The 21,610-nt window shown below is 40.4% G+C and overlaps 1 protein-coding gene across 8 annotated transcripts in view; it reads right to left on the minus strand.

Moving 5' to 3' along the window:
• Positions 1–284: 284 nt before the first annotated feature.
• TRIM2 (tripartite motif containing 2) overlaps positions 285–21,610 on the minus strand; it is a 132,473-nt gene continuing 111,147 nt past the window's right edge. For 5 of the 8 annotated variants that reach the window (XM_055550892.1, XM_055550893.1, XM_055550896.1 and 2 more), the window contains exons 9-12: positions 15,403–15,583; positions 14,301–14,371; positions 9,731–9,871; positions 285–8,731 (exon numbers count right to left, since the gene is read on the minus strand). In XM_055550892.1, the coding sequence (XP_055406867.1) occupies positions 8,579–8,731; positions 9,731–9,871; positions 14,301–14,371; positions 15,403–15,583 (546 nt within the window). In that variant the 3' untranslated portion in view covers positions 285–8,578. Of the gene's footprint in view, positions 8,732–9,730; positions 9,872–14,300; positions 14,372–15,402; positions 15,584–15,604; positions 20,871–21,610 lie in introns of those variants that run through there. The other 3 variants (XM_055550898.1, XM_055550894.1, XM_055550899.1) reach the window with 3 other exon arrangements.

Below are 21,610 nucleotides of genomic sequence, written 5' to 3' on the forward strand. Positions count from 1 at the left end.
CAGCACCACATGCCACAGAGAAATCATTCATGAAAGAATCAATGCAGCAGACTTCACTGTCTTATTTCAAGATACTACCCTGATCAGTCAGCAGCCACCACCCTGGAGGCAAGATCTTCCACCAGCAACAAGATTACAACTCGTTGAAGGCTCAGGTGATGGCTAGCATTTTTTCTAAAAAATTTATTAAATTATTTTTTAGTGGTGTTTTAAAATTATGGTATGTATATTGTTTTTTAAGACATAATTCTACTTCACACTTAAGAGGCTACAGTATAGTGTAAACGTAACTTTTCTCAGCACTGGAAAACCAAAAATTTCATGTGACTTTATGATTCATTTGGGAGTGAGGAAGCAGTGAAGATGAGACAGGAGAGGAGGAAAGGTGTGTATATTTCCACTAAAGGTATGTACATTTCTCTGGCATTTAAAAATCTTTATAAACTCATCTTTTTTGTGTGTGTGTGCCCAAGAGAATGGAAGTTTGTGGAAGTCTCAGGTGAACACAGAGGAGACAGCTTGTCCCCACCCAACATGTGAAAACCTGGACTTTCCATCATGGTTATTGACATTTCTTTTATGACACTTACCTTAATTTGTTCTGTACTATAGGTATTAATGCTCTTTGAATCTTTCCATGTGGGATATAAACTCCTTGAAAACAGGGACACTAACTCTTTCTGCTAACCCTGCCTTGTCTCTCTTCGTTTCTTCTCGAGCATTGTCTAGCCTCACGATACTGAACTATTAGTTCTCCCCTGGAGAGCTTGCTCTTGCCCTCTTTTAGCAAGCCTGGGTTGGCGGTCCCCACTAACACCTCTCTGCCTTCCCCCTGGGTGAGTTAACAGCTGCTAGCATCCATGGCCCCTCTCAACAGCCCATCATCCTCCATTCTCAGGGGGGTGATGACTGGGCACGTGGAGCAGGTCTGAGTCATGGTGGGAGCCTCAGGTGTATGTGAGCATCCTCACGCACCAGGTGAATATCCCTCTGCTCCAGGGACTGTGACGTTACGTAGCAAATAAACACCACCACAGGCTGAAACAGACACCTCAGAAAGAAGGGAAAAGTCTTTCCATTCTTTTGAATGAGGGGTCCTGCATTTTCATTTTGTGCCAGGCATCATAAATTATGTAGCCAGCTCTGTACATATTCATTTAAGTCTCATTCCAGTAGGATAAAGCTCCATGGGAACTGGGACCTTTTTTTTTTTTTTTTGGTTTTCTGCTATTCCCTAGTAGCTAAAATGGGACCCTAGACTCAGTAAATATTTGCTAATGAAGGTATATAAAAGCAGTTCATAGTGTTGTAATTACCTGGTCTAGTTCAACAACCATACTGTAAGCTCTTAGAGACTACAGGTCTTATTGTTTGTCCTAACAGCCCTTACACACAGCCCAAAGCCTAGTATCCACAGGTGCATGGGCATCTGTTCAGACCACAGCAGCAAAGCAGAGGCAGGAGGTGGGCTGAGGGCAGACTGCCACTGCCTGTCCTCTTACCCTCTTATCCTGCGATAACAAATCGCCTTTAACTGAGACTTTGTCTGCTCTGGAAAGTGGCGTCTCTGGCTTTACATGAACCGAGGTTATGGGTATAATCTGAGATGTACTAAAGCCTGGGCAAGTGCCTCACTCACCTCCAAAGAGCCCACAACCACAACCTCCTCCTTGCTTAAATGGAAAGAATAAGTGAAAAACAGAATTAGGTGTCAATAATACTAATTTCACAATTACTAGTTAGCACTGTCACGTTTGGTCTTTTTCTCATTTTTATTGTTTCATCTCTCCTTCCCAGACTAACTCAGGTCACCTCTTTCAGACTTTCCATCTGTTATGGAAATGTAACCCTCCAAGAAGTAAAACAAAGAAGTTTTTGTAGTGTTCCTCTATTTTTAACAAAGGCCACTCTAATCATAACAACTTTTAGTGTTCATCTCATCACACAAAATATAAATCATGGACTTAATGAAAAACCAAAAAGCCTATAAATAAATCAGGAAAAATGCTCTATGCATATGTTTAAACCAATGACTTGTTTATAATCAATGAAGAAAGACGAGTCCTTCATAAGAGAACAAATGAATAAGCATCAAGTTCATACACTACTCAAGACTGAGAGCTTACCTATTCTCAGGCCTTGTGGGGCACCAAAGGTCAGATGGGATGGAGTTCCCAAGATGGGGCAGAAAGACCTTGAGTTTACCTCCTCTCAAGGGCGCACCAAAATCACAACTCTGTAAGCACTAAGCACTATTGCTTGAAAAGACCGAAACCCACCAGAAAAGATCCTCTATAACTGAAGAAATAAAGAAGGAACTAAGGGAACTGTGAGACAGGCAGGAGGCGCAGAGCTGCAATACAGTCGAGACTCCTACCCCTGGCTGGGTGACCTCCACACAAGAGAGTTATGGTTGCAGAGCTTCTCTTAAAGGAGAGAGCTTCTCTCAAAGGTCCAAGCCCTAGCTTGAGTTTCCCAGCCCAGGGGTACTGCACTGGGGAGACAACCCCTCAGTATTTGGCCTTAAAGGCCAGTAGGGCTTACTTTTGGGAGACCCAGAGGCCTGAGGGAAATAGAGATTCCACTCTTAAAGGGTACACACAAAATCTCACATGCTTCAGGACCCACAGAAGGAGGTTAGACCCACCTGCTAATCTTGGAGAGTCTCTTTAGAGACGCAGGAGGCAGCTGGAGCTCACTCTGGACTCACAGACACTGGCGGCAGCCTTTTGGAAAACTCAGTCTACCACAAAGACACTGGAGCTGGCAAGCGCCATTTTGGAGTCCCTCTTCAGCCTGTTGGCCTCAAGACCCACTCCGCAACCACTGACCAGCCTGGAGGCACCACTGCTGAGGCACATAAGGTGAAGCGACTAACTGGGCAGGGACACAGCCCCATCCAACAGCAGAGAGGCAGCCTTAAGAATCCCTGAGCCCACAGCCATCCCTGGACATGGCCTTGCCCACCAGAAGGCTGAAGACCCAGCATCACATACCAGGACACGGACATTAGACCTGGAACCCCCAGGGCCCTGCAGCCAGAGAATCCTAGGACCAAGCTCTGCCCACCAGCAGGCAGGTGCCAGTCCCACAGTCTGCTGGGCCCTGGGTCCACCTATTAGTAAGCTGCTCCAGCCTCCGGACCAGCCTCACCCACCACAGGGGGAACACCAGCCCCGGGACGACGGCAGTCCTGCGGCCTGCCATGACAGGCCCCAGTCAACATGTCAGCACCAAACCTGGGCCTGGGGGAGGGGGGCTGTCTTGCCCACCAGCAGGTCAACACAAACTCTGGAACACCCCAGACCCCATAGTCAGTTGTGGCAAGAACTGGCCCCACCTACTAGTTACATAACACCAGCTCTGGGACCCGTGCGTCCTGCAGCCAGACCCCAGGACCAAGCTCGCTCACAGACCAATTACCATTACCAAAATCAATCAGTTAAAAAAAAAAACCCCAATCTCCCCAAACCTCCCAACAATCAAAAGTCCAGGACCAGATGGCTTTACAGGTGAATTCTATGAAAAATTTAGAGACTGTTCTGAAATTATTCCAAAATATTGCAGAGGAAGAAAAGCTTTCTGAACTCATGCTACAAGGCCAGCAGCATACTGAAACCAAAACCAGAGAAAGATTTCACAAAACAAGAAAATTATAGGCCAATCCCACTACCCACCCCAGTATTCTTGCCTGGAGAATTCCATGGACAGAGGAGCCTGGTGGGCTACAGTCCACGGGGTTGCAATGAGTCGGACACAACTAAAGCGACTTAACGTGTATGCATTACTGAGGAACACAGGTGCAAAAATCCTCAACAAAGTATTAGCAAGCTGAATTTAACCATACATTGAAAGAACGATACACCATGATCAAATGGGATTTATCCCAAGGCTGCAAGGATGGTTCAACATCCACAAATCAAGAACAGAAAGTATATAATGATCTCAACAGGTGCAGACAGCTTTTGACAAAAATCAGCATCAATTTATAATAAAAACTCTCAACAAAATGGGTATAGAGGGGCTATACCAGTAAGCCCACAGCTAACATTATACATAATATGCTCCACAGTGAAAAGCTGAAAGCATTACCTCAAAGATCAGGAAAAAAACCAAGGATGACTGCTCTGATCACTTTTATTCAACATGGTATTGGGTAGCCACAGCAGTCAGACCAGAAAAAGGAATAAAAGGAATCCAAACTGGAAAGAAGTAATTAAAAGCATCACTGTTTGCAGACCACATGATGCCAGAACACAGAACATCTTCAAGATGCCACCACAAAGGTACCAGCATGAACAACTGAATTCAGTAAAGCTGCGGGGCACAAAACTAACATACAGAAATCTGCTGCATTTCTAGATACCAACAACAGATTATCAGAAAGAGAACCTAAGAAAACACTCCCATTAACTAAACCTTTTCTCACTCGTATGAACAGTTTGATTAAGGTATTGATATCTTCCACGTGTTCTACAAAGTGTCTTCACTTTCCTTCACTGAGAGAGAGAACGGCAGGTTAAATAAATGAACGTTCAGCCTAGAAATGGAGAAAACAAGCTTTATTATAATGGTTTGAGATTTTGTGCATGGTAAAGATATACACACGAATCTTGTTTCTCCTATGTTTCAAGACAGAATTAATTTAAAGATTTATTGTAGACTAAAGCATCCAAAATACTGTGGTACGTATGTAGCTACGAACATACAAACACTTTGATGCACGGCGTTTATTCTCTTCTTTAAATAGGCAGTCAGCATTTTGATTCATAAAAGAACAATGATGAGAATATATCAGTACCAATGTCAAAGAGCGCAAGATTTAGTGTTCTATACACAAAATATATGAAACAGACCTATAAAGATGGAATGTACAAAATTTTAAAAGAAAAAAAAAAAGGAAACAAAAATCCCTCATACTCATACATAGGATTGAAAGGCTATAGAATTGAAAATGATATAAAGAATTCTAAGAATATACTCTTTTGATGACCGAACATTCCCATGTCATAAAGCAAAAACATTTTAAGGCTGTGTTGCTTTCAAAAGTTATTGGAAGTGCTGTACATTCATTGGAACAACATAGCCAATTTATTCATCTATCTTAGAATATTAATAGCTTCCATACATTCTCCACAAACAGACTATACAATCACTGCCACACAATTCATCTTCAGAAAGTTTAAGATTAACATCATGATTTGTAGCTTACTGTCATTTAAAACAAAACAAAAAATTATTTATTTATACCAAACAAATCTTTAATGGGCACTTAGTTTCCTTTATGGCAATGCTAGATTCCTAGTTATCAAAAATATTAAAATAATTGTAAGTTTAAAACCCTGTAACATTTACAGAATGCAACAATATCACGACTTTCCATTTTAAGCAAAATGAAACAATGTTTGCAGCAAATACCTTCAATTTTATCTTACCTGGAAATGTCTTACTTTTAAATTATTAAACTAAAAATATTCCTCCCTTTTTCAGAAGCTGGTGAATAAGGAGGATACCATACAGTTCAAATGTACATAAAGATTTTTTCCATCTGAAGTAATCTGCAGATTACCTGATGTTTATTTGCTGTTTCCTCCAATTAACTTAGTATTACCAAAGCATTTATGTGACCCCTTTAGTGTTAAGGATCCATAGACACTTGCTAGCATACTGCTATTCCAGTTAACTCCCTTAGTACATACCCTGTATATTTAGTAGTAGAAGCAAGTGTATTCTAGTTGCATGGACCTGTTAGCATTTATTTGCCTCAAATCTAGTCAAAGACTAAATTAAAAGAAGGTAACCTGGGGACTTTAGTTACTGGAGACTAAAGTTTGATCAAGATACTAAGAACCATTTTTTTTAATGGCTAAGCGTCATAAAGGCTTTTTATTCATCTAAGTGGTCAAGTGACTCCACCCACCTCCCCATGTCCAGCAGGGGAGGTCTGTATCAGAGATACAGTTACTAATATCTGTAACTGGGGAGGGACTGCATCGTCACCGACCATTACATTCTAACCGGCAACGTTTTGCCGTAAGTGCCCAGGGGAAATTTGAATGGGTAGTACTTCAGTGCTACTTATCATGAATGTATGACAGGTTCTGTACACGTGACAAACAGAAATCAAACAATAATGGTAGAACAAAAACAAAAAGTCACTTATTTTATATCCTTCTCAGTTTACTAGAAACCACTTAGAATGTGACAAAACTCCATTTAAATCTTGTCTATTCATCTTAGCAGCAGCACTTTTCCCCCTAAAATATGCTTACCAAGAAATACAGTAAATGCACATATGTATCCAAATTTGAAATGTTATTTATATTTTAACATATAGGATTATATATATTTTGGGGAAATATAGTGTTTCCTGGAGTGCCCATAGCATGTGTTTTAGGGACAGGTAGTGGGACAGGTCTGAATCAAAGTATCTCTTCTTTTATTCCAGTTTCGTTCCAATATTGACATGTAAAAAAATTAGTTCTGTGTTCCTTCTATTAAGATACCCAGTCTAATACGTTATGATGGCTGGTTAATTTCTAAATTGACAAGAATAATTTGAATGTGCAAAAAACCCCTTTAAGTAAACGAGCCTTAAGATCCATGGCCTATGACAGAGTCTACAGAGGAAGCTACTTTCACTGGTGAAAATAAACTGAAATTAATTTAACTAGTTTAAAACCTTTCCTTTTAAACATTTCAGGAATTATCAAGTCTAGCTTATCTTTTATGCAGAAGGTTAGTTAATGGTAAAATGACATTCCTGCCCTACAGTGTAAGCTTCAAAGGGGCAGGGGGCTTTGTTTGTTTTATCCGTGACTTTATACCCAGTGCCTTGAATAGTCTCTGGCACCCAGGAAGTGCTCGTTAAACATCAATGTTTAAATTCAAAGACTCATTTCACCACTGACATTAGGAAAAAAGAAACATCACATTCACATAGTTATACATGTGGGAAATGTTTTTTTATAGTACAGTTTTAAGGTGCTTTCAGTGAAAAAGGTCCCCAAGTCATTATCGAAAATGCCAAACATGACATCCTATTTGGTAGAACTGAGTAGAAAATCAAACAGTGGAAATACACCACATCTTATTTTACAGAATCAGATTTGACTAAATTATTCTTACCATGTCTCAAAATGTGTTTATACTTAAATGTAACTCAAGTTCAACTTTGTTTCTTTCGACCTGTTTTTCGTTTTGTTTTTGAAAGCACAGAAGGCCATTTTCTGACTAGAAGTCAACCAATACCAGCATTCCTGGAAAATGGCAAAAATGAAACCTGCTTTAGGGCTTGCTCTATGAGGACGGCTTTAAACGGTGCAGTTGAGGAATGTGCTGAAGCTGCTTCTGTCTTTCAGAGTGCTGCCTACTTCAATACACCAAAGGTTCAGCTAAATATATATATATGATACATTCTACCTTACCCTAATCATGTATACATAGTCCTTTAATGCCTCTACTAGTCATTAGACAATGATAAATAACCATAACATGCCCTTACCTGTAATGCCTTCGCGATAACACGACTTTGGTAACACTTGCTTTCTAAGGGGAGACCACTGATCAATCACATGCCTTTGGTTGACACCATCCGTCCTCCAAAGGGCTGCTTATGGCTCTCTGTCCTAGGATACTGGTGTCCTACTACATGTGCTGACATTATGCAAGAGGTAAAGCTTTCGCATTCGTGAAGTGGGAGAGGAGAGACACGTGTGAGCACACGGCACAGAGAATGTGACTGACTTTGCCTTGGTTACATTCCAGTGCATTAACCTGGAGTTAACGGGGCCCGCTGGTTTACCAAAAGGTAGAATTACTGTCGTGAAATGCCTTTCAAAGTATCAGGAATTTCAGGTTTCCCTGAAAATGAACTTTGTTTTTAGATACAAGGTGAGCAGGAGAGAGGTGCAAAGAAACACATGAAGAAGATCTTTGATCAAACTCAGAAAGGGTGGGAGATTTGCATTGATTTTTTAACTGCTCAACTCAAGAGGCTTGCTAATCCCAGGTGGGAGGATTTTGTAAGACAGCTTTCGTTTTTTCCCAAAGTAATGTTATATGTAGTTACTGATAAACAAAAAATGTCACAAGACTAATCTCTACTGTAAAAGTGAGGTTAGAAGATCCCCTGGGTCTTGTGACCAAAGTTAAATAAAGTATATAACTATAACAGATTTTGTTTTCATCTTGTTTTTGGAAGCTCTGCACAAAAGCTATCACTCACAGGATTAACAAATGCCTTTAAATATTCTAGTTTTTTTTTTAATGCTTGTTTGATTTGCAAAATTAGTTAAACTACATAAATCCCTGTCCTATATGACATAGTTCACAGGTGTAAAACTTTGCAGTTTTTATAGATTCAGTAGAAGAGATTTTTTTTTTTAACTCTAAACGTGGATTATGGAAATCAGATATGCAGTTTTTAAGGAAATTGTTACATTCAGAAATAACCTTGGAAAGTTCACCGATGATTCCTTCTAGCAAGAAAAGTCTAGTATCATCTGGTCCTGCGTCAGGAGAGCCATTCCAGTCTATGGTGTGAGATCTTTGTAAGGGGGTGTCCAGTCGCCCACTGTCACTGTAAGTACCGGTAGACCTTGAAACAGTGGTTTCCAGAGTCTGCAACCACCACGTGGCCGTCTGAAGTTAGGGCCAGGCCCTGGGGGCCATAGAGTGGATCAGCAGACGTGTTAATGTAGGACAAAAACGACCCACTTCCATCAAACACCTGTAAACATAAAGTCAGAGTGTGACAGGAGAAGTTAGAGTAACACAAAGCAGCCGGGGTTAGGAAACCTCTGATGCTGACGTTTCTCACCTGGAAACACGGGTGCAGCCCCCAGGCTTGTTTAGGCCGCACTCACCCACAGCCCCTCCCTCCACTCACCGTGCCTGCTCCCCCGTCACTCTCTGTGCCCTGTGTGAGCTGACACGCTCACAGAGGTCCCATGTGAGGGGAACGGCTCTGGATGGGGCCCGAAGAACAAACCACGCTTCTGTCTCACTCTGAGCTTTCACTTCTCCCCTTCCAGCCTCACTATCTTCTTTTAGTCCCAAGCACAAGAGGGAAAAATTGGCAACTAGACCACAGAAGAATGTCCTGAGTCAACATGCAACAAGAAAATCGTACATTTGGACAGAAAGTGGTCTTTTTTGGTCAGTAAGCTTCTGCTCTGATGCAATAAAAAGAACTCTTGCCCTTCCCAGGCCCAGACTGGTTTCTTCTGGCCATTCTGTTTGGCTTATAGGGTGTTTCCAAAGGCAGGTGTGATAAGGGCCACGGCACAAACAGCCGAGCATCTGTGGCCCTATACAGCACTGCCCCCTGACTGTAGCCCCCTGTCTGCTTCTGGCTTCCCATCAGATACAGAACACCTTTTTCAAAAGTAGATGTCCACTGGGATAATTAAGCAAGATAAATACCCTGGAGAAATTAAAGTATGCAGTGTTACATTTAAAGTCTTGACCCCTTTCCTGAGAAGAGGACATCCATCATCAGATTCAACTGCCGAACACTGCTGTTCTCAGAGAGACTTGGGAATGCTCCTTGATTTGCCCAGAGCACCCTGGGTTGACTTGTTTCTATTCCACCTTCCTTAGTTTGGCACTTCTGGTTAGACTATTTACAGCCTAATCACCTAACCAAGGAACAAATGGAAAACATTCCAGGTTGGGGGACTTCACTTTCAACAAACAGCGATCACTCTAAACAAATAAATCCGTCTACCTGGATCCTGCTGTTCCCCCAGTCGGCTACGATGATGTTTCCATTTGAATCCACCGCTACGCCCGTGGGAGCATTAAACTGCCCGTTTCCTTCTCCATTTGAGCCAAACTTCAACATGAATTCGCCTTCCTGATTAAACACCTGTACAAGATATTTTTAAATTATTTTAAACTAAGATAGTTAAGCAAATATTCTGGTTTTTTAAAAATATCTGAGCAGATTATTTAAGACATTCTTCAAAAAGGGGGAGTTTACAAACTAGACCCCACATATCACTTGTGGTTCCCAAATTTACTATCTAAATCTGATTTACTATTTGTTAAACCACTTCTTTTTCTAGCTTATATCCGGTTGTATTACTATGTGAAAAATACTTCTGTTATAAATTATCAAAAATATACAAATATAAGGTACTATGAGTAAGTAGAGATGTAATTTCCAAACACATTATTCTTTTTGCATTTAAATAAATATCTAATTTCAAGAACAGAAATTGTATTTCTAACAGGATGGACAATTGCTCAAAGTTGAATCAGAAAGTAAGAGCTTTTTGTTAGGCCAGATATTCAGAATTTACTACGATTTTACTAAGTCAACATAACAAGAAATGTGGCTGGACCACACATTTATAGCAAGGAAAATCCAAGTGAGTGTGTGCGTGCATGTGTGTGTGTGTGTGTGATGGCAGCAACTGAGGAATAAGAAAATGGCTTTTTAAAATAGATTTTCTCAGAATATTTTAGTTAGAATAGATAGCCATAAGCTTTGATGAATACAGCCCATGAAGGAGGATGATGGAAGAGGGAGCTAAACGAAACTGCAGAATTCTCAAATTCTCTAATATCTGATAACGGCCAAGCACTGGACTATTGTGGTTAATTAAATATTCTTATTAATAGAGTGTTACAGTATATGTACCAATTGTAGATTACTCAGATTACTAACATTGAGAGAATTAGCATTTTAATATGTGTTTAATGATAAGACTAGTAAGCATAACTTTATCTTGAAGATCTGGTTTTGAAACACGTTCAGGATGTTCTCTTATGCCTTCATTATCATGCAACACATGTAGAAAAACTCACTGACAAATCAGAAAGTGTTATATGCAAGGCACCCATGAGAGTGAGGTTTCTAAAACGAGGACCCGAGAGAGGTCACTAAGCCTGAGCACGGATCTAATCTGAAGGTGCTTTCAGAACCTTTTCGAGATTCTCTTACTGCCATCTCCATGATCATGAAAGAGTAAAATGATGCTATTTCTTTTAGTTTCTTATGATGGGGAAGTGAGACGCTTCCAACTCTAAAGCCTAAATTTTCTTTAAGGTAAAATGAAAAAGTTGTGACTGCTTTCTGAATTAGTTACATGCTTGCCAAGTAAATAAGCTACCTCTTTGGTTCTTTGAAAGGACAGAGACAAGAATCAACTTTTACTAAGACACCATGTCTTTAAAATCTTTTCTGATTCTTTTTATCTCCTTCACATAATTTTGGGATTAACATGTACCACTACTATATACAAAACAGATAATCAACAAGGATCTAATGCAGCACAGGGAATGCTACTCAATATTCTGTAATAAACTAAATGGGAAAAGAATCTGAAAAAGAAAAGATGTGTATGTATAAAAGATGTATGTATATGTATAACCGAATAACCTTGCTGTACACCTGACGCTCATACAATGTTGTAAATCCAATGTTGTTGTGGTTTAGCCGCTAAGTCACGTCTGAACTTTGTGACCCCGTGGACTATAGCCCACCGGGCTCCTTGGTCCGTGGGATTTCCCAGGCAAGATTACTGGAGTGGGATTTCCTTTTTCAGGGGATCTTCCTGACCCAGAGATCAAACCTGTGTCTTTGGCTGGGCAGGGGGATTCTTTACCATTGGGTCCTATACTCCAATATAAAAAAAAAAAGCTATACAAAGCTATACAAATAATCATTTTGTTTGCTTATCTCTCTAAGTCAGTATGTTTTCCTTGACATAATCAAACAGTTTACATGCTTCTGCTCCATTCTGAAATTATGAAGGCTAATTTAATCTTGTTTTGCAATGAGGAAAATGTATATCATGAAGGTAGCTAAAGAACTAATTAGCCCACTTATTACCCTTGACCTATAGTTCAGGTTTTTATGTTTACCAACAGAGAAGTGACTTAAATCAAGAATTCTTGTTAACTGCCCATGTTATATAAAGAAAAAAAGCCCAACTATTTCATAAAAGCTACATGGCAACAATTGTCAAAGAGAAGAGAAAAATCAAAATGACTGGGTTTTTTCCCTCTAAATGAGAGAAAAGTTGAGTTTAAATAGCTGCCTCTACAGTACTGAAAACCTGAAATGTTTTCACAATTTTAATGACTTTAAATTTCTCATATTTTCTATTTTTCCCACCTAAAATATCATTTAATTATTTATAACTTATTCAGATGAAAGCATACTAAGAGGCAGAAGTATGAGCTGAAATCATTTTTATAGTTTTCTTTTTTGATAAATTTTTACTGTAAGTTTTTATAATTTTGATGACAGTCCTTTTCTGATTTCAAAATTCTGTTCACCTCAATACCACCTCCACTTGGAAGTCTTCCCCGATAGTCTTAATTATGGAAATCTTCTCTTTTTTTTCTGGATATTTAGAGAACTTTACGTGTACCTATTCTTTCTGTATTTTTTGGCCATGCATCTTTTTTGGCTGTTCAGTCCCGACCAGGGATTGAACTCATGCCCCTGCACTGGAAGCAGAGTCTTAACCACTGGACCACCAGGGGAGTCCCTATACGTACCCATTCTTAAAAAAGGCATTTGTTGCTCTCTGCCTTGCATTTTGGCTACTTACATATGTTTTCCTTCCTCCTACAATGTTAGGACTGGTAAATAGGAATCCTCCCACTCACCGAGGCCAGCTGGCTCACACAGTTGCCTCGAGCAAAGGGAAAGGAGAGGCTCTGAGCCCCAGCTATGCTCAGTGGAAAAGGGCAGCCTGGCCACTGTCACGCTTCTGCTGGGGGTGGTGGCACCTAGGCCAGGCCTCACTGGCCCGGGCACCACTGAGACCTATATGGGTTTCCTTCTTGTTCAATGCACAACAGTTAAATGAAGGGCCGCTCTATAAACAGAGTGGAGAGGAGGGAGCGTCATGATGGCCCACGTGGTCCTTTTCTAGTTATGCTCGTCCACAGGCCTGTGACAGCCCCCTGGGAGAACGGCCGCAGGCCGAGGCTCTGCTGTCACTTTGCTGTGTGCATCCCTCATCCTCAAAAGACCTTCCCACTGTCCTCTTCCTCTTACCAAGCCTGGGCGGGTGTGTGTATGTGGAGGGGGGCATGGACGGAGCCCTGCCACTCAGGCAGCAACTCTGGAGAGACCCATGGCAGGAAGCGGCCTTTCAAGGAAGCAGCAACGGTGGGCATCCTTCCCCTCAGCTTGCCCCAGCACCACGGCCCACTGTGCTCCCCTCTCTGCACAGGGACTTGGCCCCATCTCCAAAGCACGAGGCCTTTCCGTTTATCTACCCAGCTTCAAGACACCTTCTTCCAGGAAGAGCTGGGGAAAAGCAGCAGTGAAGAGCGTTCCTTTGGTGTCAGAATCCTATCCCTATTTAGCTCTTCCAGTCATCCACGCTGGCAGACTGATGTTTAGATTTGAGTGCTCAATGGTTGTCTCTAAGCGCAAACTTTACTCACTGGCGTCCCCTATGCTGTCTTCTCACCCTCCCTCACATTTGCAACGCCTGACTTTAAAACATTTAAGTGAGCTTACTTACACTTCTAGGATCAGTGCAAACCTGTATCACTTGATGTAAACAGAAGGTAACCCTAAAAACAGATGAAGAACTCTGAAAGGAAAAGTATCTGCCAGGGCACTGCCCAGGCCACCCGACACTGCCTTCAAGTGGAGCACACGTTACACTCGGATAAGCTTGGTCTAGAATGCTAGCAAGCGTTTTCTCGTTCCAGTAAGTGAGAAACTGGTTTTGAACCACTCTATTTTCTCCTGATTTGCTCATAATAGAGGTCAAATCTTTCTCCCCACTCTACCTACTAAGAAAGATGTACTACAGTGTTTGGGGGAGGGGTGGGGAGCACCAAGTGTGTGAAGGATGTATGAAGGACACTCTATGAATGGATGCCAGGGCTATTTCCCTCCCCAAATCTGTTGTGGCAGCAGAATTCTAATATCTACTTTTGTTTGTAAGGCCCTAGGTGCATAAAACTGAAAAAAGTCATCTGTTTTAATTTATCAAATAGCCACAAAACATTAAGCTTCAGAAACTTCTGCCTCTCTGAGTTCAAGCAATTGCTTTTTAAAATTTAATTTTCAAGTCATCTCCATTTACACCAGTTTCAAATTAAGAAACATATTGGCACAATATTTTGTTCACTTTTCTGACTCTGCAAAGTCTGTGTGTCCAAATTAAAACCTGCATCTTTTAGGAGAAGCAAAGATCTGCTCTTTTAGGTTACATCCCCTAGGTCCTGTGTGTATAGGTGAGTCTCATGTTTTCTCCCAGACTGATTCCTGTATTAAAGCAGTTAAAAGTTAACAACAATTGATGTGTTTATGGTACCTTGACAGAATGATTATGGAAATCTGTAACAATAATCTCATTATTGCTATTTACAGCTGCGAAATGGGGACCTGAAATAAAAATAAGAAAAAAACATGTGATAACCATAACAACGAAAATGATTACAACAACACAGTAGTTACAGAACTTCATATATTAACTTAGTTATTTAAGAAAAAACAAAGAACTATAGACTCGGTTCTTAAAAGGTCATTCAGCCAGACCTCTGGCTTCAGATAACACAGATTCGATAGCATTCTGCACTTGTGGCTGTCTGCTCTGCCTTCTTCCAAATCAAGCTGACAGTTCCAGCAGCCCTCATGGAGTGGAATCAGCAGCAAGCATCGGAATTCCTTCTCCACACCACCATCTGAAAGTCACCTCTGCCAGCTTCCCCGACAGTCACACATCCCACCAAAGAGAGACATGGTAACTCTTGGGAGCACCAAGGGGAAAATATCCAGCGTGTAATAATTTTTTTTCAAGTAGCTCAGAAACCCACACTTTATAATTTTGGGTGACATTCAGAATTTGGCAGAACTGGAGACAAAGCATAAAGAAAGATTATGCAAATTAATGTGAACCGCCAAAAGCATCCTTCTCAAAAGAAAGTAATCAACTGTTTTCAGCCTCTTGCAGATGCAAAAAAAAAAACGAGGTAAGCCTGTGACTGCAAAGTGGCACACCAAAGAGAAAAGTAAAAGAAACCACCTTCCCTGTGCTATTCTACACTCCTGCTCTCGTATAACCACTTAGGTGAAAAATATTCTCCTTCAGAAACTTTTAAATAAATCAACAGTCAGGTGGAAACAGGAGGCTCTCCACGGTTCCTCAAACATTTTCATTTAAAAACTATTTTTTCAATGTTAATATCTGAAGATTAGACTTCTGAGTTGCCATCAGTAAAAGCCCACACAGGCTGCAGTAGCCCTTACTGCGGGTAAAGTCCCTGAGAAGCATCTAACCATGCTCTCGCTTCGAGTCCATCCCCAGCGTCTTTCCCAAAGCCGGCAAACACACTGGGGATGCGGCATCCTCAACATGCCCCAACATCATGCAACTGTGAGCAGAAGAAGCATAAAAAAGGGGGTTTACATATTACCATCGAGTGTACCTGCAAACTGCCTGTCCCCATTGCCTCGGCTACCAAACCTGGTGACTATTTTCCCGTTTGGCTGGAAGATGAAGACGCAGCACGCCTTGTTATCCACCACGATGATGTGCCCGTTGCGGTCCACAGACACTCCTTTGGGCCCCATCAACTTTCCTGATCCGATTTTTGTCTGTTAGAAACAAGTGCGGAAATGAAGGTGAAAGCACTGCAGAGCATGAAGATGGATGAGGGTGTCAGCAAACGCTGACCTGGCTGTTCAAACAGGCGCATAGCTACTCATGGGCCACAATTATCTGTCTTGAAAATTGTCTTTTTCACGTCCATTACCTATTACTGATATTTATATGAAATCATTTTTTTAAGGAATCACCACCAAAAATGTTCTAGAATCCCCTTAACTGGAGTCACAATTCCTCTGTAAGGAGGCAGTTTGGTGGAGCAAGGGACCACTGGATTAGGAGTGGGAAGGCAGTCTCATGCTTGTCACTCACTGTGTCCATTTTGCTATAGCATCTGCCATAGCACACATTAATTTTTTTCCTTAAGTTTTAGATTCTTAAGTATTATAAATGTCAAAAAGTGACCTTAATCACTTCCACTGCTACTTGTGGAATATGTATAAAGTAAAATAGAGTAAGTAAAGCATTTAGAGTACAGTACATATTAAGCAGTCTTGAAAAGGAAGCACTTTCTTTATTAAATATCGTAATTAATATCAAAGTGGCCAGGCATCTGCCATTGGACTAGAGCTCCACACAGGTGGATATCATGTCTGTTTCACCCAGCACTGTGTACTCAGAGCCTAGCACACTTCCTGGTGCCTAACAAGTACTCAACAAATATTCACTCAATATATTAACTTGAAAAGTCTAGCATTATTGCAGGGTAACTCAGGATGATTAAATGGTTCCAGTCTTTGCAGTATTTTAAAATGGGATAAAAGCATTAGATTTCTATAAAACATATACCATACGCATTTAAGACCTTACTCTTCTGAGTATAGTGTGTGTATCAATGCCTGTTTGTTGTAAGATGCATGTCTTATATCTTCACTTAAATAATTTTGTTTCCTAGAGTACTTATAAAGACGGGCTTTATTCATTTGCCCATTTATTTATTAATTCCACAAACGCTGATCGAGACTCAGTGTGTGCCATGTGGTAGAGGTAGAAACAGCACCTACCCTCAGCGACACCTCAGCTGCACTGTCTACTGTGCCCTTCCTTCTGAAAGTGCCTAGTGTCAAGGGTTAATTTTGGTAGATTTGCGAGAATTTAATAGGCCATCTCAGAAGCCACGTGGAACAATACCCCAGTGATACAGGTCACACACAAGGGAGCAGAAGGCGCATCCGAGGTGAGGGAGCAGTGGGAAAGGGTTTGGGAGGTGACAGGGAGGCAAGAACCACAGTCCTCCCCGGCACCAGGCTGGGAAAATGTCAGCTGAAGCAGAGCTCTCTGTGCTTTAATGAAAACCTCCAGATACTGAAAAAGGCAAGGTACAGAACAGTACCCCACCTGTATTAAATATGTGTTTACATGCATATACATTCCTGGAAGAGAAATTAAGAAACCACATAGTGTCTATATGATACAAAGTGGTATTAATGGTGGCAGGAAAAACTCTTTTCATTTTATACTCTCCTCTGTAGACTTATTTGAAAAATCTATTTGCATATATTACATGTTAACTTAAAAACTTAAACTCTGAAAAACATTACATTCTCAAAGGTTCTGTTTTAGACCCCTTATTTTCCCTTTCTCTGTTAGTGCTGTTCTGATAGGAACATAACATAAGCTTCTCGTGTAACTTAAAGTTTGCTAGTAGCCACATCAAAAAGAAAAAAGAAACAGGGAAAATTCATTTTAATTATGTATTTATTTAACCTAATATACAGTAAGTCCCCTACATATGAACAAGTTCCATTCCAAGAGCGCATTCATATATCCGACAAAGTTAGCCGAGGTACCCAACTAATACAATCGGCCATACTGTACTGAAATAAAATTGGATGTATTGTAATAGGTTTATAGTACTTTTCACACAAATAATACATTAAAAAAATAAAGAAAACATTTCTAATCTTACAGTATAGTACCTTGAAAAGTATAGGAGTACAGTAAAGAGCTGGTGCTTCTTAGCAATACCAACCACGTCGCCATTGCTTTCATGCCTAGTTCTGACATCCTGGGCTTGAAATAAAGATACTGTACTACTGTACTCCATAAAGTACACAGAAGCACAACCTACAGAGCATGCGCACAGGCAACAATGCGCACCAGACATGCTGGGAACACACGTTCGCACCTGTGGAAGTCTGCAACTTGAAGGTTCATACGTAGAGGACTTACTATGTCCAGAACTTACCATTTAAATAAGTGATCAATATAAAAGTTATTAATGAACTAGTTTACATTCTTTGGGGGGATTAAATCTTTGAAATCCAGTGTATACTTTACACTCATGGTACAACTCAATTCAGACCAGTCCCCTTTCAAGAAGAACTCTGTATTCACAAGTGGCTTGTAGCTACTATATTGGACAGCTCGACTTGACACACTTCTAAAATCTCATTTATGCTATGGCATCAGCTTTCACTGCCATGTGTAAGATTCTCAAATCTGTTATCTTTAGCCATGGCTGATTTTATCTCAAACTCAACCAACATCAAACCAAAAAAATTTGTTTTTTTAAAAACAAAAAGAGATTAAAAAAAAAAACACCCCAAACTAGCACCTCTGAATTTCCTAATTTCTTTCATGACACCACAGTTTGTCCAGTCACCTAGGATCAACATTTCAGAGCAAAGTTCATTCTGTCACCATTCTGAACCTCAGTTTCCTCATCTACAAAAGGGCAGTGATGACATTTGCCTCCTGGGTCGTGCAGATTCTGGAGGATAAAGGAGTGTCAGACACACTCTCCCTCTCTCCCACTCTCTTCAGTTGATATTATACCTGATGGGCAGGATTATCTTCTGTCCCCACAGAGACATGCAGATACGTGCAGAGAGAAGTGGAGAGAGGGAGGCGGGCCCCCCCCACAGTGGAGCTTCAGGCTCAGCGCTGTGCTCTAAGTTGCTTCCGTCATGATCAGCTCAGACCCCATGGACTGTAAAGGAGCACGGGATTCTCCAGGCAAGAATACTGGAGTGGGTTGCCACATAGGATTTTTCATTCTTTTAAGTTTATAAATTACTGAGATTCAGATCTGATCTCTTTAGAACAAAGAGATACAGTTACTCAGAAAGGAAATACTGGCATTCTTGCAAGGGAATCTGTTGGTTAATTTAATTCCGATATTTGCAATCTAGCTCAAAGACTAGAGCTTGCAAAAAAAAACTTATATACTTTCATGTGTGAATGGAAGTTATAGCAGTAGAGATCAAAGGTAAAAGAGGGAACTCAGATGCTTAATAAGAACATCATCATTACCTAATACTAACAACGGTTGTTACTTAGAATGACTCAGTCACATAATACCAAGTGGATGATAATTATGTAGCATAAAAACAGAAAATAAGGGATAACAGCCATTTGAGAACTAGCACATGTCTAAAAGAAAACAATGCAAATGTTGAACCAAAACCTCTTTTTCCTTCCACTTCCATTCATCACTCCCGATTAGCTGCACTAGATTCTCCTAAGTGAAATAAGAATTACTGACAATATGTCCCCCATTTAAACAGAATACTAAGCAAAGATATTTTAGACCCTGGCTTTGGAAAAGTTAAACGAAAATATTTAACTCGAGAAATGTGTCCTTAAATTGAAAGAAGAGATGAGGTATTTTAGAATATGGTGGCCAGGGGTCTCTTTATCTGTTCTGAGGTCACAAAAGGTTCCCAGACGGACTGGAAGATGTAAGTCAGGAGGGAAGATGGAAAGGAAAAACTTAAGAGGCAGAGAGGAATAAAATTAGGCCTAAGAAGTTGGTGAGTAAAACAAAGAAAAGGAGATAAGAAACTATATCCTTAGAACTATTAGGAATAAATACAGAGAATCTAAATGTGTGTTAAGGTTTGTTTTCCTGAGCATCTGTTTAATTTTACTGAATTCCACCAAAGAAGAAAATAAATATCTCTCTGTTTATGGTCATGGGCATCACACTTGGATGAAATCTCATTAAAGTACAAATGTTTTTTCACTTGATAACCTTTTAGTCTTTGGATTTTGATTAAAAAAAAAAAAAAAAGAGTATGTTGCAACTATACCATATCCATTCCCCCAAACCTCTAGGGGGCATAAGTGTTCCTTCATGTTTATTCCAATTATTACCAACAGTCTTCCCACTATCAGAATCTAGTTCTTCCAAGAAGAAAGCCTATTACATACAGAATACTGAATGAGAAATGTTTGATACAGGAAATCTTGCTTTCTTAAATATAAAACTACTGTTTCAAGTTGTTTTAATATAATAGATATAAAATATTTCAGATATAAAACTTTCAATAACTATTTTAGTGTTAGTTTTTAAATTTGAAACAACAGGTCATGGTTTTGCTAGAGTATTAAACTAGAATAAATGGGTTATCTCCAAATCAGAAGGGTATTTTCAAGAGGTCACCGAAGAGTGTTCATTCTAGTAATGATAAAGCTGTCATATTTGGGTAAGCCTTACCACAAATACAACTATGAAAACAAGAGGACGAAGTTAGAGACACAGCAAGACAAGACAACTTCCTGTGCATATTGCCATGATACAGTCATTAAATTAGCAGTGGAACAAAAAAATAAAGGACAATTGAAGACTGGTATGCAGTATGGTAGAATTAGAGTTGATAGCTTTTTATTCTCCAAGTCTGAACAAATGCTGCCCCATGAAAACAGAGGCTCCAACCTGAGGGTTAATAAGTACATAACTTTTTAAAATAAAACTGCTGGGTGACTATTGTGATCTAACAAACACACAAAGGAAAATACAAATTCTTCCAATAAGAGACTAAGTGAATTTCACGCATCTTTAGGATTTCAGAATAGATTATGAAGAGCATCATCCCCGTGTAAGTCTGGACAAAGAAGGAATGAGCACCAGGAGTCAGTATGAGGTCATGAAGCCAGAATCGTAACTCATCCAACAGACAGAATGCTTTGGACAGGCACTGGAAAAGAACACTTCCTGGATGCCTATTTCATACCAGGCACATGTAAAATCCAGAAATAATATCTCATGTAATCCTTATCCAAATCCTGTAAGTCAGATTTTTTTTAAATCCAAATTTGCAATACGAGGCCATCAAGGCTTAAGAAAGTCATACAATTTGCCAAAAGTCAAACAGATAATAAGCCGCAGAACTGGTGTTCCAATGAGTTAAAGTTCATGTTGTCCACTGACAGAGAAGCCTGGACCAGCAGGGGCGGGATGGGGACAATTCTGCACACGGCCTTCAAACACTGCTCGTGACAAAGTGCTGCATCATCTTGGGAACAAATGTAGAAAATGGGTTGGATGATGATCTGTTTGGAAAAGAGATTTCTGTTGTCATCAAACAGCTCTCTATTCCTCAGTGATTGGCGGAAGAAACAGATGATGATGCTGGGAGTGACAACAAGTACACTGAACGATGGGTTCCCTGCAAGTCGCAGCTCAGCTCACATTTTCTCTTTGGAGACAGCCCCCGTTCTCTTTTCCTTTCAGTTCTTGCATTATGAACCATAACACTATGGTTCAAAATTGTACCAAACAATTTATGACTGACTAAAGGCTGACATGGTATGGACCTGACAGAAGCAGAAGATATTAAGAAGAGGTGGCAAGAATACACAGAAGAACTGTACAAAAAAGAGCTTCACGACCCAGATAATCACGATGGTGTGATCACTGACCTAGAGCCAGACATCCTGGACTGTGAAGTCAAGTGGGACTTAGAAAGCATCACTACGAACAAAGCTAGTGGAGGTGATGGAATTCCAGTTGAGTTATTCCAAATCCTGAAAGATGATGCTGTGAAAGTGCTGCACTCGATGTGCCAGCAAATTTGGAAAACTCAGCAGTGGCCACAGGACTGGAAAAGGTCAGTTTTCATTCCAATCCCAAAGAAAGGCAATGCCAAAGAATGCTCAAACTACCGCACAATTGCACTCATCTCACACACTATCAAAGTAATGCTCAAAATTCTCCAAGCCAGGCTTCAGCAGTACGTGAACTGTGAACTTCCTGATGTTCAAGCTGGTTTTAGACAAGGCAGAGGAACCAG

Source organism: Bubalus kerabau, chromosome 16 (genome assembly GCF_029407905.1).
Source record: "Bubalus kerabau isolate K-KA32 ecotype Philippines breed swamp buffalo chromosome 16, PCC_UOA_SB_1v2, whole genome shotgun sequence".
NCBI lineage: Eukaryota > Metazoa > Chordata > Mammalia > Artiodactyla > Bovidae > Bubalus > Bubalus kerabau.